The sequence below is a fragment of the Mizuhopecten yessoensis genome, unplaced genomic scaffold (assembly GCF_002113885.1).
Source record: "Mizuhopecten yessoensis strain PY_sf001 unplaced genomic scaffold, ASM211388v2 scaffold4025, whole genome shotgun sequence".
Lineage (NCBI taxonomy): Eukaryota > Metazoa > Mollusca > Bivalvia > Pectinida > Pectinidae > Mizuhopecten > Mizuhopecten yessoensis.
Genome location: NW_018405338.1, coordinates 1,185,426 through 1,202,593, shown reverse-complemented (window position 1 = coordinate 1,202,593; position 17,168 = coordinate 1,185,426). Strand labels below are relative to the sequence as shown.

Genomic DNA, 17,168 nt, shown 5'->3' with positions numbered 1-17,168 from the left:
ATGTGAACTCCAGTGCACTACAGTGTTTACCCAAGTTTAAAAGACTGAAGTACATATTTCAATAACTGTTTATAATGAAAGGAGTTCTTCATGATATGAAATTTGAAAGAGTAAAGAAAAAATCATTTAACTGAAAAACTCATAATATCTTGGTCGGGTGGTGCAGTGGATAGCGCACTTGCCTTTCATCAAGGCGGCCGGGGTTCGATTCCCCGATCGGACGTGAAAAGGTTGGGGTCACCTGCCCGAACACGTTGGTTTTCTCCGGGTACTCCGGTTTCCTCCCACACTAAGACCTCTACGCGCGAACATCCGGTCCAACAAGAGTGATTAATATAAGTTGAAATAACTTGTTTCATAATTGTTGTAAAATAAATAAAGTTTATATTTATATACGCCAGGTATATATATGTATACATATCTATGGTTCATTTAGAAAGTATATCACCCCAATTCCACCGCCTCCCCTGGGTCTACAGTGTTCCCCACACCAACAGTCGGCGAGGGGGTTATCCAGTTACATGTAGCAGGTAAACAGCCGGACTGGTGATACAGTAACACATTGCCCATTGTAAAATTCTTATTGAATTGTCCCTTTCATTGTTAAACGATGACAAACTTCATTGTTACGGGGTACATGTACATCAATGAAACTAGTTGATTAATTTACAAATAACAATCAATAAATAAAGTTTCACAAGGAACCTCATGTTTTAATCACACAATTATAACTTGACTTCAGTGGCGGGTTTAATGATGGTTGTTAGGGCAACGTAACTACCCTTTGGCAGCTATTTTTTTCTTTTCAATATTTTATATCTACCTTAGAATATCTGCAATGACCAGCCACTGACCAATCGCCTATGTTCATATGGGCAGCTGATAGGCTGTACCTAGTCGTGAAACATTGTGACGACAATTAATCCTGTCAATTAATCCTGCCAATTGTCCGGTAGACAGCATAAGCCAATATTAAAGACGAAAAAATCAGTCCAGCATTTCTGGTTTTGAGCAACATTGATTTTAATTAGCTTGTGTGAACCAGAAGACAATTAGTGTTCCATATAGGCAGTTACACAGTGGTCAGTTTCACAGTGGTCAGTTACACAGTGGTCAGTTTCACACTCTAGGTTATGTCCATGGTAACAAGCTTGGCTGACACTAATTGATACCACACCTCAGCATCAATTGATAGACGACTGGAACATGACTGAGTGTTTATACCTGTAAGGTCAATGGAAACCAGGAAAATAAATCGGAAAACTTCCAAAATAAATCGAGAAGGTTAATTAAAAAGATTAAATCAATAAATGAATGCACATATTTTTAAAACTAACAATCATATCTGTTCTTTACAAAAATGATCCTAGGACTGGGATCGTTTATCATTTATGGTTTATTAATAAAAGAATTTTATAAAAGAAATACATACATATCATGTATATCACTTGGGTATTCTTTATGCACTACTTGATGGCAAGATGACCTTACCATGCTCTCTGACAACAACACTAGGTGTTTATTTTGATTGGATAATAAACAATTGCATCTCTTTTTTAGACATTGTAAGGGTACTTTTTACCTGATAGACTTGCATGTAGTTAAGTATGTTTTCTTACTAAAACACGGACTTCGATGACATATAATTCTGTAATGGAAACCTATACACTTACTATAAGATCAAAATGATTTTTTGTTTATTTATTTAAGAATAAGAAAAATCAAATAGAAAAGATTTACCCTTAAATGGCAATATCTCCCTGCAAAAATATAGATCCGCCCCTGTACATAATACATATAATTGGTGCATGAATCTCGGGATGTCAGGACCCTCATACAGAGACAGAGAGAGAAAAGAAACAAGAAAGTTTAACAGCTGGTACCGTGCTATGATTACCCACCACCACAACCATTATATCTTCTACTCTGACTTCTCCCCTGTGTCCTGATCAGTAGGTCAACGTAATTTGACATCAGACCCCTATACCTAGTGGCATGTCAACCAAAGTTTCACCTGTGCTTGCCAGGATTCAGACATGTTAAATTTACATGTAGAAATCAATTTGAATAACTACATATTTAAAATGAATGTTTTGTTGGAATGCAGATCTGCATTCAAGTAACTATTCCGTCTTTGCGTATTGCAGAGTTATCTTCTCTTGTGAGCAGGTATTGATTGTAACGTCAGTGGTTTGTGTGAGAAAATTACGTCATTTTCTCAAAAATTGATGACGTTACTCTCACAAACGCATGACATACCAATCAATACCTGCTCACAAGAGCAGATAACTATGTAATACGCAAAGACGGAATATATAACATACATAGTATTTCTTTCTTATTTACAATACATGTAGTTACCTACATGCACGAACTTTCCTTTTTTTTAATGAACATACAGAAAAAGACTTGTGTATAACATACCAATTATATACAGACATGTTTTTTATGTAGACCTAATACTGTTAAAACTATTATATTAATTTTAATGAATATGTCTATAAGACAAAGTATTATAAATTATAGACCACCAATACATGTTTATACATGTACCACGGATCCAAGTTGGTATGTTAGTATAATTTAATAGGTTAGTATATTATATCTCAACGCATACTTCTTTCGTTAAAGGATACTGCTTAGATCAATCAATAACAAGTATATGAATATATATAAGGTAACATCTAATATTTATTATTATTCTTTCTTTCTTTCTTTCTTTTTTTGAGCAGGTGGGAGGGGAGAAAATCAAAGCATGTATATACTGTTGGAAAGGTCAGACATAATGTGATAAAGAAAATTGTCTTTTGCACTGAAGTTAACTCCAGTGCACATGGATGTGACCTCCAGTGCTCGACAGTGTTTACTCCAGTGCACAAGTTAATAGTTTCAACCAAACATAATTATAATAATGCATTCTCTCGACCAAAACACACGATACCAAACACATGTAAAGTTATATTTTTCATATCAGGAACATAAACTACAATGTTTTTGAAAGAATTTTAACTCGACACTATACAATTGTGATAACATAAGTAAGGTGGTACCACATCCAGTTAAGGTCTCAACAGGTGACAAGCGGATTAATTAACCAGGTAGCGTCGCTGCAATTCGCACGTGTACATCCTCGTTTAGGGCGTGGATCTTGTTATTTTATCCTTCAACACTTTCCTAGTCTTCCTAATACCGAACTCGACATTTTGAAATAAGCGTATTAATTGAAAAATAACAATGATCTAGCTGTTTCTGTCTGTCTCGTTCCCCTCTGTATCTGTCTGTCTGTCTGTCTCCTGCCCTTTGTTTATTGTCTCTATCTGCCTCTGTATCTGTCTGTCTGTCTCTTGCCCTTTGTATGTGTCTCTTTCTGCCTCTGTATCTGTCTGTCTGTCCCTTGCCGTTTATATGTGTCTCTTTCTGCCTCTGTATCTGTCTGTTAGTGTCTTGCCCTCTGTATATGACGCTCTCTGCCTCTGTTTCTGTCTGTTGGTCTCTTGCCCTCTGTATATGACTCTCTCTGTCTCTGTATCTGTCGGTTAGTGTCTTGCCCTCTGTTTATATCTCTCTGCGTCTGTTTCTGTCTGTTGGTCTCTTGCCCTCTGTATATGACTCTCTCTGTCTCTGTATCTGTCTGTTAGTGTCTTGCCCTCTGTATATGACTCCCCTGCCTATGTATCTGTCTGTTAGTGTCTTGCCCTCTATATGTGTCTCTCTCTGCCTCTGTATCTGTCTGTTGGTCTATTGCCCTGTGTATATGACTCTATCTGCCTCTGTATCTGTCTGTTAGTGTCTTGGCCTCTGTATATGACTCTCTCTGCCTCTGTATCTGTCTGTTAGTGTCTTGTCCTCTGTATGTGTCTCTCTCTGCTTCTGTATCTGCCTGTTGGTCTCTTGTTTTGTGTATGTGTCTCTCTCTGCCTCTGTATCTGTCAGTATGTCTGTTGCTCTCTGTATGTGTGTCTCTCTGCCTCTGTATCTGTCTGCTCTTATCTCGATCTGTCACTCTCTCTTGCTGTTTCTCCACGTCTGTATTTTTCATATATCTCACTTTCTCTTTTCCTATCCAATCAAATGTTCTAAATAACATATATCATTTATATTTATACATATTCTTTGTTCGATATTATTTTGCCCTTTGTTTGATATTAGTGTTTTATTATTCAAATTATCGTTGAATTATTCAACCTCTTAGTAGGAGTCTTCATCGTAGTCCTTTCATTTTTCATTTTGAGTTATAAGTTATATATATATTGCTGTAACCTTGAACTTTCCTTTTTCTTTTCAGGATGTTGAAAAACAATATGATAACATGGATTAATTCAGGAAACTTCCTTAATCTACATTTACTAGAAACGTTGTAAGTATGCATTTTTTCAACATCTCCAGTTGTGCTAGATGTATGTAACGTTTAGCATTTGAGCAAGATTCTATAACTTTATATAACTGTGGTGCTAAAATCACACTTGATTATGAAAATATGTAAAAGCAAGATTTCATACATATGATTTTATAAAATTTAAGAAATCATGTATGAATTTCACAAAAGTGGTTGTGGAAAAGACTTTTGCAATACAATTTGTAACGAAGGTGATCAAAGCACTTTTATTTATGAAACTTATTTCATTGACATTTTTAATACATATTATTAACAGGCGATTTTAGAAAAATAAACATGTATTGATGTTATGACCTCGGTAGTCTTAGAGACGAGTACTCCGGTTCATATTTTTCAAATCACATAATGTACTGTGTTATCGAGTGAATATACCCGTGTCATACTTTCTGCGTATAAACCTATGTAATATGACTTATCAGCCCTGTGATTGGTTGTAAGTTTCAATTGTTTCAATTGTGACGTCACGCCTAGAACAAGTTCATGACGTCACAGACTTATGCACTGGAGTCAAAAGGGCGGCTTTTTACATTTGAAGGTTGCATGAAAATACATTGTTTTACACGCATAAATACAACAAATCTTGATTATGTGATAAACAGGATCTTACACTGGTTTTCATTTCCTATGATATTTATGAAACTCGTCACGAGTTTTTTTTTTCATTTTAGCTCGCCAGGGGCCCGATAAATTGAAAGTATTTAAACTGATTTCATATCTCTCATATGAAATGGAAACTGATATAAGATCCTGTATGTATTTTATTTATTTATTTATTTTACTTAAATAAATTGATGAGGAGCTTGTTTACCCTAAGGTATATCCTTGATATCGATTGGTAAATATCCAATTTCAATTACACTTTGTTTGTAAAGAAAGGTATCAAGTAAATCGACGTCATTTGATAACAGTTTCATTACCAAGGGATGCGATATTCAGTGACCCCAGCAATATCCCTAAGAACAGGGATCTTTTTAATTTAATTTGCTTTAGAACTATTTTAGCAGTTAAAATGTCTTTTTATTAGTTAAATGTAATTACAATGTATGCTATTTCAGACATATCAACGATAACAGGATCAAGAATATAGCTGGTGGAAGCTTTGATCAGCTATACAGCCTCAGGACCCTGTATGTTCCTTTTATTATTATATAATTTAAATATAATATAGGCTTTCGTTAAGCTACAAAATATTCAAATAAATATTGGATTGAGATTTAAAGAGATACGACAAAGAACCGTTTTAGTACTGGGTTTTTATACACTTGCCCTTCGGGGAATTGTACTTGTACTGTATATTGAGGAGATGATTCAGTATAAAGCTGGTACCTTAATTTTAAATCTGATAATAAATCTGAAACTTTCTCAAATACGCAAGTACTAATGTTATTAGGTAATCGTGAAGTAGTAGGCAAAGATTATTTATAAAAATATAAGGGGGATAATTTTAATATTGAGCACAAGTATTATGTGTAAGGAAACAAACAACCTTAACATCAATCGAACCATTCTTAATGTTGCTTGTTTTTGCAGTTTTATTGCCATGCAAATTAAATTTCAGTTACTGTAACCAACCACAACTTAATTTGTCAGTGCCACAGTCTAGCATGTACAGGGTTTACATCGATATGTAAAAAATCATTGCAGAGTTCGTCATGATGTATTAAGCACATGGAATATGAACTTAGGATTAAAACTACAACCAAATGATTTACAACTATTATTTTACGAGTTGGTATTAACCAAGTAATCTTTTTCTGACTCATTCGCAATAGGTGTAATTCGGAATATTTTATTCTGGATATCCATGTTCTGTATGAAACAACTTTTTATCACTCGGAAGGCATTTGCTTTCTTCGAAATTCGAAAGGTATCGGATGTATATCGTTTAAGAAATTTGGTATTATATTGGCGGAATGGAAAACATCAATCAATTCCGAAAAGCATATCTGAAAACAAAGATATTTTGAAATTTGTTAACTCCGTTTCGGAAAAAGGGATTAAAAAAAACAAGACAGAGCAAACGGGAAAACATATCGCGGAAGGATATATCCAAGCACGGCTACTAAATTATATTTACCAGTATATATTTTAAATATTTTACCTTTATGATCCAATGCTCAAACGTAATATTTGATGATATTGATAAATATCATAACTACTGCAAACAGATTGTTAAAGCAATCTAATGCATACCTTTATTTAATTATTTTTTATTATTTTACAGGAACTTGCAGAACAACTTATTAACAAGGATTGAATCTACAATGTTCCGATATTTGTCTAACCTTGCAACACTGTAAGTATCAGAAAATCTTCTATTTCCTTGCGTGATATAAAGTCGATATTTTGACTATGCCAGTTAGTATGTCTTGTGATGTCATCGATTCCCCATTTGAGAACTTGACATTGCTTGGATTTGATTTATATGACATGATACAGATACAGGTATTTATTGCTAAAAATAACTTAAAATCACTCTAAAAGTTCCAGACAAATGCAGATATATGACACCCATATATCGAGATCGAGACCTACGTGGGGCAGTCGCCAGGTACTGGCCGTTGGTCGGTGGTTTTATTCCGGGAACTCCGGCTTTCCTCCACCATCAAAACCTGGCACGTCCTTTAATGACCATAGCTGTTAATAGGACGTAAAACACAAACAAACCAAACCAAACCAATTGTATGATACCCATAGATTAGTACTCGCAACCATCGAATCGAAATGCATTCATACCCCAACTACGTATGAACTACTTGCGTAGGAGTCACACTGAGTTAAATCCAACTTTTAATGTAACTATCCAAAATGTACGACATTATTTCTATACTAAATATCGCGTTTTTTTACACTTTTTTGTTTTATTCAGTTCGATTAAAAATTCCTTTACAACTTCTGATTTGTTGTGACTTTCGAGATCTTAATTTCTATCTGATTGGTTTTTGCTGAGCGTTGTATATTGTTTTCTTCCATTGGCTTGACATAGTATTATTTCGGGCAGATTCGAAATTCAAGATTGGTGTGTCATTTAGTACGTCTGAAATTCCACAGGGCTAATTTTAACCTGGCTGGTTATAAACGTTCCTCTGACGACACTGAGTAGATATCATTATTTCTTCGCATTGTGCTCTTATTGACCAAAATGTTTCAACTTCTCTAGATCATTGGGTATATTTTTAACGAAAAGAAGCACGAAGGATCCTCCCATGGGCAATTTGATTAATTTTTTTGCCAACCCAAAATCAAAGATGGCTACAGTTGACTGACCTTTTCGCCTTATCTTCAAGTCTTATTTTAACAAAGTTTTTAAAGAGGTTTTATAATGATATTTACTTAAAACCTCTCGTTGTCCTGCCTCATAATTGTATGGTCATGTTTAAATATACTAGTGCCGATTCTTTATACTTTCAGGGACCTTTCAAATAACCAGATTTCAAGAGTAGTTGGCGATTCTTTCGTTACCCTGACCAAAATCAACCAGATGCAAGTGTTTTACTATTCATACAATTTAAACAAATAATATAAATCATAATACATTTCTTTGTGAACCTTTTCTGATATATGAATTTCATTGTTACCCTTTATCAAATTTTTAGTGAATTATTTTCATACAATGTGCACAGTCTGAATTTATTCAGATTCATACTCACTGTTAAATGAAAGACCTAAACAACAAAAAGCATGTCCTCACAGGCATTGCAAGCATGAATATTTAAAGCTGATGGTATACATCTTACAAAGTATATTCTTACTTAAACATTTTTGTTATCTTTCCATACAGTGCTTTTACCGGAAACACCGGTCTTATTTGTGATTGCGAGATGAGGAAGTTCAAACAATGGTACGACTTCATGTCAACAGCATTTGGCGTCAGCGTGCTGGACGCGTATTGTGCGAACAAAAACAATCTTCCAATTCAGGACGTATCTGACTTTGGTGGATGCACTGGTAGGAATATTAAACAGTTCTTATACTTCTCATTAAAATTGATCAATTTTTATTTAACACTATGCACTGCACTTATGACTTATTAACAGTTGTTTCTCTTAGATAGTTCATTAAGTACTAAAAATATTTCAATATATTTTCTATAAGTAGCAATGGTTATTTCCCTAGGATGTGATTGTCAGCATAAGCGTTAGCTATTTCTGTTAGCTGTATCTAGTAAGTCATCTCACAACAAACTTTTAAATAGTTTAGCGTGAAGCTCTTTTAGAGAGTAGGGCTTTTCATAATATTCGAATTTCCCGACAACATCTCAATATTAATGTTTACTTTATTTATCTATCATATTGTAGGACAGGATCTTTTCAATCAGGGTATTGATTGTGAAGGTTGTTCCCGGAAAAAGAGTGATAGGGAATGTGACGAAACAACAACTACAGTACAGTGTTTAACTGAAGATAAAGTAAGTACCATGTTCAATTTAATTTACATCCAATAAACCCCGATATAATTCTCCCTTTTCATTTGGCACCTAGCTCCCTGCAACCGTCTTTCAAGAATGTCCGTTTAAACGAACATCTCCCTTCCTAATTTCCAAACCCCTATATAGTTTCAAATAAAAAATGTTGGCAGTAAAACTAGGTTTCGCAAATATATGTTTTAAACCTTGTTCCAAAAATCAACTGGTATATAAGGAATTTTACTTAAATATGTTAAATGTAATTAATTTGTTTGATGTTTACCAATGCTTCTTGAAGAACGAACCGCTGTATAGTGCAGTATGATTAATATTTAGGATACAGTATCAATCATAAAATTCTATAGGCTCTTCCACTTGTGTGTGTCGTACTTTACTCTTTGAAGAGAAGTGCATTTAGTACAAAATGAACGTTGTACATGTTTCTTGACTAAAACTAGACTTTGAGTGATTGTGCGATAAATTCTCTTTTTAGTTAGTTGTGGACAGGATTTGAGATTTAATTCATTGACAATGAAATACCGTACAAGTAATGATGATAATAGACTTGCGACAAATGCTTGTTAAGAGAATAATAAGTTTGTTATAAACATTTGCTTCACAACAGGTATGCTGTTGTTACTACGAAACGTGACAGGTAGGCTGTTGTTACTACGAAACGTGACATTTTTGCACAGGGTTTAGTTTGCCGAGTATCCGGAATGTGACGTTATCAAGGAGTCGAATATTGTAAAGTCTGTAGTATATACGATTGATAGCCCTATACCCCTGGGTTGTTCGTTCGAGGCAGTCGCTAGGTACTGGCCTCAGGTCGGTGATTTTCTCCGGTATTCCCACCAACAAAACCTGTTATGGTCATAAATGAATATTGTTTATAAATTACACGAAGAAAATACAATTTTAAATAAGATTAATCATATGAAATAATACGTGATACACAAGATAAAAGTGGTGATCGCGAATGTTTTAATTGGCCCTTAGTCATTCTTTAAAAAAAAACCACCTTTGCATTAACCATGCGTCTATCTTGAATGTAATATTATTTTTCATTTGAAATGTTTCACTTTTGACGAACTAGCATCAATTAGCATGATTGACACTATTATTCATTTGAATCTATTTGAGTTCATATATTGCTAATTGTAAAAGAACTTTCACACAAACGAATAAATTAACATCCTTTCGTTCTGTTTATGACATGTTTTTAATGTCACATTATGTCCCATGCTGTGGTGAACTGCGTTATTTTGTCACGTAATGTTTGGTGAAGCACGTAGATATTAAATAAAAATAAAAAATGATATTAAATAAATCAATAAATAAAAATAACATTAAAGAAATATCTAATTTTAATTGTGTATATGCACATATAAATAACAAAACAATGAATTTCAGACTAAAAGTAAACTATTAACATACATTATTAAGCGGTAACTTCTTGAAGCGCTTTTCGCTTCATAATATTGCGCTTCATATCATTGTGCTCGTTTATTTTTTTGTATATTTTTTTACTACAGATATTGTTGGTTCACAGATTATCAAAGCGTTGCTCTGTTTTAATTCTAGTAATGTATATTTTCAGTTCGCTAAAATAAGCTGAAATTAGTAAGGTAACATTGATTCAATTTCGAAAAAACTTTGTGATTTTTTTGGGCCGTTGTGACTGATAAAAAACTAATTAAAGCATTTCCAAGGATTAATTATCAGTATTTAACGACCTAGAACTATATTGAATAAAATATTTCTAATATCGATGCAAAATTAAGGTTGAAAATTTTACCCTTATTCGAGCATTTGTAAAGAGCGGTTCAACCGACTTCTCGGGCACACTCGGCGTCCATGAATATCAATTACCAATTGTTCGCCGTTTACCTCATTTACTATGTGTTATTACTATGCTTTTGAGCTAATAGCTTTTATATTTGAAGTTCAGCACTAGTGACAACTGTCTATATCTATAGATCCATACCAGAAAAAGGCTCCAAAAGACGTTTTTGGCGAGGTTAGTGGCATATAAGAGTGCTACAGGTGTCTGCTTTTGACAACCAGACGTTTACAAGCCAAACCGTTGAAGTGGACCGGGAACACCCCCTTACTTTTGACCCCATATCAATCCGCCATCATTTATTAAAATCTACTAAAACTATACGTTTATTTAAAGTTAAATATCTATAGAATTCATTCAATGAAAAATATGTCAACAATTACCCATTTAACTTATCCAGAGGCACTGTGTTTAATCGGGGGAAAAAAGGTAGGGATTACAATCGTATGTAACACTTGCTGATTGGCTGATTTAGTGCTGTAAGTCCCGAAAACGATTCCGGGTATGAGACATTCTCGCGCTCTGTCTTGACGTCCAGACATTATGCATGGACGTCTTCTTCTGGGTCGGGTTGTTAACGTCCAGAGTGTCTTCGACGTCTAACTAAATGGGCAATGGTTGATGCATGAACACCAAACTGCAAAATAAGTGCAATTCCTCTCACAACCACAGACGTCCGCCGTATTCTGGTTATTACTGGTTTTTGTACTAACTCGTTGTGCATTGTATCTGTGCAGATCAGGAGTTCGTGTTTGAATGGTTTTCAAGTTTATAACAGGTGCAAGATGCCTGAATTTTGTCTTTATTTGATAAAAACGTACAGCAAGGTTATGCTTTGTAGACATACACCAATTTGTGGCGATACCTCTCTGTCACCCGGAGGATCAATCATACTGACAAATAGGGGAAGTGTAAAGCCACAATTAAAGTTTCGTTACTTTTTTCCATTAGTATGGTATATTGTAAGCTAGTATATTAATGTAAACCAAGTAGGAATAAATTTCCAACTTGAAGTTTACGGCCAACCTCAGGCATTGATGATCCATAAGCAGAGTTTACCGACTTTCTAAATGAAATAATCAGTAGAAATACAATACAAATTGAAACACAAATATGAAATGTCAAACGTAAGACACTTGAAACACATAAAATTAGGTGATAGTGAAACAGCATGCACAATTTGAAGTACACTTCACCATTAAACTGTTTTGTACTGCTAAGACTCATCTGTAATGCAAGGAGTTAAACAAAAACAATCTTGGAAACCCGTATTTGTCTAAACTGCATTCAAAATACAAATGGGAAAAGGAAGCCCTCTTAACTAAATGCAATTCAAAGCGTTGATAGGAGCATTGGTAAATATGAAATTGATAATGAGTAAAGAGTGTGTATGCAGATTCGTTCCACTTCTTAAAGGATATTACTGTGGCAATTTATAAAACTGTTGGGGCTAAAAACCTGCCGACATACTCCACCAACCAATATCTAAAAAAGATGTACAGAAGACATTAACAAATGATTGCACCTATACCACTCGATACAGGAAGCCGAACAACTGTTTTCAATAGTACAATATGCATACAATTGAATCAGCTTATGTCCATTCAGATGCAGATAAGAATCAGCTTTCAGATCTCTCGTTATGAGTATCATAGTATCTCTCTCAAGAGGTATTACATTTTCAGTGATTTGTAGTCAGTATGAACAATAGCGTTTAATATCAACATCAGTTGACGATACGATCAGAGACAATTCCCAGTGGTTTAGCAAATACACGATGTATACGCAATATGACTGATAGTAAGGGAACGCGATTGGTTCTCTATTGATAGAGGAATCGCCCGTTATCGATCGCTCGTTACTACTAAGGCTATATTGAAAACGCCGCGAACGCTCCAAGCGATGACATACCTACCGTGATGATTGCCATGCCGCACGCACTTATATCCTGTGGCTCTTCGGAAGTTGGAGTCGGTGATTGATTTTGATTAATTGAAAGGTGTACAAGGAAATACATTACCGTTATTTGGACATCTAAACGTTGGTAAGTTGGAATTCATACGTTCTAATGTCAATAGATATTTTCTAGGAAAAGTGTTTTGTTATGATGCATAGAAGATACATCATCTGCTCACTAAGATGAGATACTAGTGTCCTGAAATATTGAGAAACCTCAACGCAAAACTACATGGAATTATCAGTTATCCAGATAAAGGCATTTACTCTCTTTTTTTCGTGGAATGATAATGATGTGAAAGGTTAGAAAAAACCTTTGTAATTAAGACAGTGTTGATATTTTATGAACAAAAGTCATACTCGTAGAAAAGTAATTCATTTTGTAGATGTCCATTGATCCTCATAGGAAGCCAAAAACATCCTGCGCACATTGTGATTTATTATGACTTTATTCGGCAAAATACTTCAGGAATAACATTATTCATTTCTGTTACATCATCTTCAACCGTTTGATGGTATTCTGACATAACCGAACGTTAGTTCTATACGTATCTGCGATATTGCTAGTAATACAGCTTAAATGTTTTTCATTGATATTCTCCGGTAAGTCTGTTTTAGTCTTATGTGATCTGGCGGTTATGATATTTCAGTGTTTTAGTATGTTTTTATTACCTTAACTACTTTGAATGCTTTAATACCGTAGCAAACAAAAAACTGAATAAATTTTTTACAGTAAACAAAAAATGAAATATTAATTGAAAAATCTCATTAAAAATAAAATAAAATAAGGATATTGAAACGTCCATCAGAAAACGGATAATTGTAAAAAAAATGATGGGTTTTGAGTTTATCACATACAATTATAAAAAAACTTTCTTTTCATTTCAGATGTTCGTGAAAAATTGTATTTATCATAATGAATACTAGCAACAATTCCTCCTTTGCTTCATGCGATTTTATTTGCTGGAAAAAGACAATCGACCAGCTAAATGATGAAATGGTTATACGGAGTGTTCCCTTGCTATCGTTTATGTGTCTTCTGATGATAATAGGTATCCCCGGTAACCTGATTGTGATCTGGATATACAGCGTTCGTAAGGTTCGAACCACTGCCAACTGCTTCGTAATCACTCTGGCCTGTATAGATCTAACTTCCTGCGTGGCTATTCATCCCTACGTTATATCCAAGTTATTTAACAGCTATAACCAACAACAGGTATTGACATGCAAATTGTTCGAGTTTTTGATTCATTCCATATTGTCCGTATCCGCCATCGTTTTACTTGTGGTAGCCGTGGACAGGTATCTTGCCATTTGCAGACCATTTCAGTTCCTAAAATATCAGAAACATTCCACGAGTATTTTGATCGCAACGTTTGCAATAGGCATAGTTGTCAGTCTACCGTTGCTTGAGTTTTACGGAAAGAGGATGATAGAAGTACCAACTCCGGTTCAAGGAACTATCAAAGGATATGTATGCGACTTCAGTGATCTTTATCAAGGGTCACTGTCGATGGCTTCATTTGGAATGGTTATGTTTGTAAACTTTAGCGTCATTGTTTTAGGAATGATGATACTGTATTTCAGTGTTGCCCGTACAGCCTATCGACGCCGCTTACGACTTGTTTCTCCCAAAGACTTGGTCACTGATTCATCGAAAAAGAACGAAAAATATGCAAACAAAAGATCGTTCCTAACCTCGTTAGACCAAGGCAGTACAAGTAAGGATGGTATAGGTAGTCCCTCACTGGTCTTGTCGAGATCTTCGGATATTTGTTCTGTGTCAACAATCGAGAATGTTTCGTTAACCGCCAGCATGTTCACAGCGAGTGTATATAAGGATTTGGATACAGAGAAGATACACCAGCCAATATTGAAAAACTGTAATAAATATGTTCAGAAAGACAACAAGGTCAGCTCAGTAAATCATCAAAGAAGGAAAAACTACGCAATTGCGAGAATGACCCGAAAGGATAAGTTGAAATGGAAGGACGAGAGTATACAGTGTAACAAGGCCAGGTTAAAGGCGGCGAAAATCCTGTTTTTAGTGACGGCGGTGTTCCTGCTCTCCTGGCTTCCATTCTGGGTAATCAGGTTTTGCTGGTTATTCGCGCCGTCGTATATGGCCGGCCAGTCAGAGACCGGAAAGGCGATGGAAACATTTTTCATGCATCTGTTTTATCTTAACAATGCTGCAAATCCTGTAATTTATACAATTATTAACAAGAACTTTCGTGAAGAATGTCGGGAGCATTGGGACAAATGCCGTTTAAAGATAGAGCAGGCGTGAATTTTGTGTAGTAATTTCTTTTCAACGATATCCTGTCAAAAACTACCAGATCGATTCATGGAACTTTCAGGAATGTCGTGAAATGACCATGATCCTTTTACAGACCCACTTTTTCAATGATATAGCACTGTCCTTGTTCAAATTCAGCACAATTTATCCAACACATGTTTTACGATTTTGTATTTATAATTTATAGGACTGCCTTTCAAACTAAGGCAAATATTTTTAAAATGCTGGTATGTCTTAGAGGTAGAAAACGTGTTTCAAAACGGTAGAGATTTATGAATGTAAACTAATTGATTACCAATTTCTCAAAAGTATTCAACATAATAACATAAACTGAATGTATTTTATTTTGAAAGCAGCAATGTCTGACTTCAATTTTGGCGTCATTTAAAGAAACAGGTTGGATAAAACATTTATTACATTTTTGCCAGTGAAATATTGGATTTTATCAACTTGATAAAACTGATATCTTTCACACTGTGACAAATATCAAAAGTGATATTTTTGATATTGACCAATCATAACGGCATCTTCTATTCGCTGCATTCAAAGGCAACGTTTTTTGTTCAGATTCAAATGAAGCGATAGCAGAATAAGTGGCTGTTATGGTAAATGTTTGGTACACACACATAAGTATTTACATTAATATACAATTAATAACATTTTTTATAAGCAATTATACCAGAAAATAGCAGAAAACGTCGGAATTGCGTTGAGTATCCCATTCAAAATGGCTTGCAGCCTTGTTGTCAAGTGTGACGTCATTAGGATATGGTGCTAATTATTACGCTCCTGATTCCTGCCCTTTTTTAATGCATTACATTTTTGTTTATGTTTATGCTTTAAAAATGTAATAAATAGAAAATTTAATGGTGTCTTTAGTAATAACAAATATATTTCACGAGTGTGTCTAATATTTTGATATTTTACACGAGTAAAAAATATCAAAATATTAGCCACACTCGTGAAATATATTTGTTATTAATGACGACACCATTAAATATCCTCTGTTTATCAATGAATGATTTTTGTTGAGGTGATAATGTGGTTATATGAACCTGAGAAAGACTTTTTTCATCGAAAATTCGCCGAAATAAAAGTCCTTAGTTGTTATATTTGACGCTTAACAATGTTTAAATCCTTAACAATGATAAAACGTGTGAAATTTCAGGAAAAAAATACTGCATTTTGCAGAAAGCATTGTGTCGCTACCATTGAAATGACGTCATAAAATGAATATTAACCTACTATTTCTAAAAAATATATTAAGACCGAGTCAATATCACAAACACCGTCCTCATCGTGATCATAATCAAACAAATGAAAATGTTGTTATGAGTGTGTGACAGCTTATAATAATAGATAAGTTCAATGTGTCGTAGGGTGTTGCTAGCTAATAAACATGTGTCAGGTAGATATGACATCGACAGGGATTATAAAAGAGGCGTTATGGTTGGTGCACTGAGTTAAATGAACTGTTGACCAGTTCCAAAAATCTAGCCTCTCCTTTCTCTGTAGGGTTTCATAATATCTGGTTTTGTTGTTAATTTGGTTCTATTAATGCCTGCTCGTATTGATTTTAATTAAGGCTCACATTTCTCCCGACGTATTTGAACTAAGGTAAATGTTTTGTCTATTTTACTCCAGTTGTATTTAAGTAAAGAGTACCATCAAGTCTATTTATACCATTGTCACCCGGATTAAACTTTTAGTTTACTTATTTTTTAACGAAAGAATTCAATATAAAAACCAAGTTGAAAACATTTTACATATATATAGTTTAAGAATGATGCATATTTGAAAAACGGAGAGAAAATAAATAAATGCAAGAATCGACATCGTGATCTTAAAGGGGCATCACGGTGAAGTAACTTTATTTTTTGTCTTTTTTTCAAATACTACATAAACATATCAAGTGAGACTCCTTATGGAAAATAACGATCGGATTTGGCTGAAATAGATTCATAAAAATGATTAAATCTAAGAAAATCATCGGTATTTCTACCTGTCTGACCAACGTTTTGTTCAGGGATTTCCCTCTACTGGCGCATGCGCATAGCACACCATTTCTTTGTAAACAAAATGACTGGCCGTGTGAAGTAAGCGAAAGAAAAGTGTTGTACCGTGTCAGCTACGAAACGAAAAGTTGCCAAATGGTCAAAAGATAGCGCAAGGAGTACGTTACGGAATCATTATTGCAGGTGGGCAGTATTCAAAGGAGAAAATAACTGCCGTAGCAGTTAGTACGGTGCATGTATTCTTCCGGATAGCC

The 17,168-nt window shown here is 34.6% G+C and overlaps 1 protein-coding gene across 3 annotated transcripts in view; it reads left to right on the top strand.

Annotated features, from left to right (window-relative positions):
- Positions 1-17,168, top strand: part of LOC110448379 (adhesion G-protein coupled receptor G6-like) — a 66,546-nt gene that overhangs the window by 14,724 nt on the left and 34,654 nt on the right. For all 3 annotated transcript variants that reach the window (XM_021494578.1, XM_021494576.1, XM_021494577.1), the window contains exons 3-8: positions 4,286-4,357; positions 5,452-5,523; positions 6,621-6,692; positions 7,808-7,879; positions 8,178-8,344; positions 8,695-8,804. In XM_021494578.1, the coding sequence (XP_021350253.1) occupies positions 4,286-4,357; positions 5,452-5,523; positions 6,621-6,692; positions 7,808-7,879; positions 8,178-8,344; positions 8,695-8,804 (565 nt within the window). The remainder of the gene's footprint in view (positions 1-4,285; positions 4,358-5,451; positions 5,524-6,620; positions 6,693-7,807; positions 7,880-8,177; positions 8,345-8,694; positions 8,805-17,168) is intronic.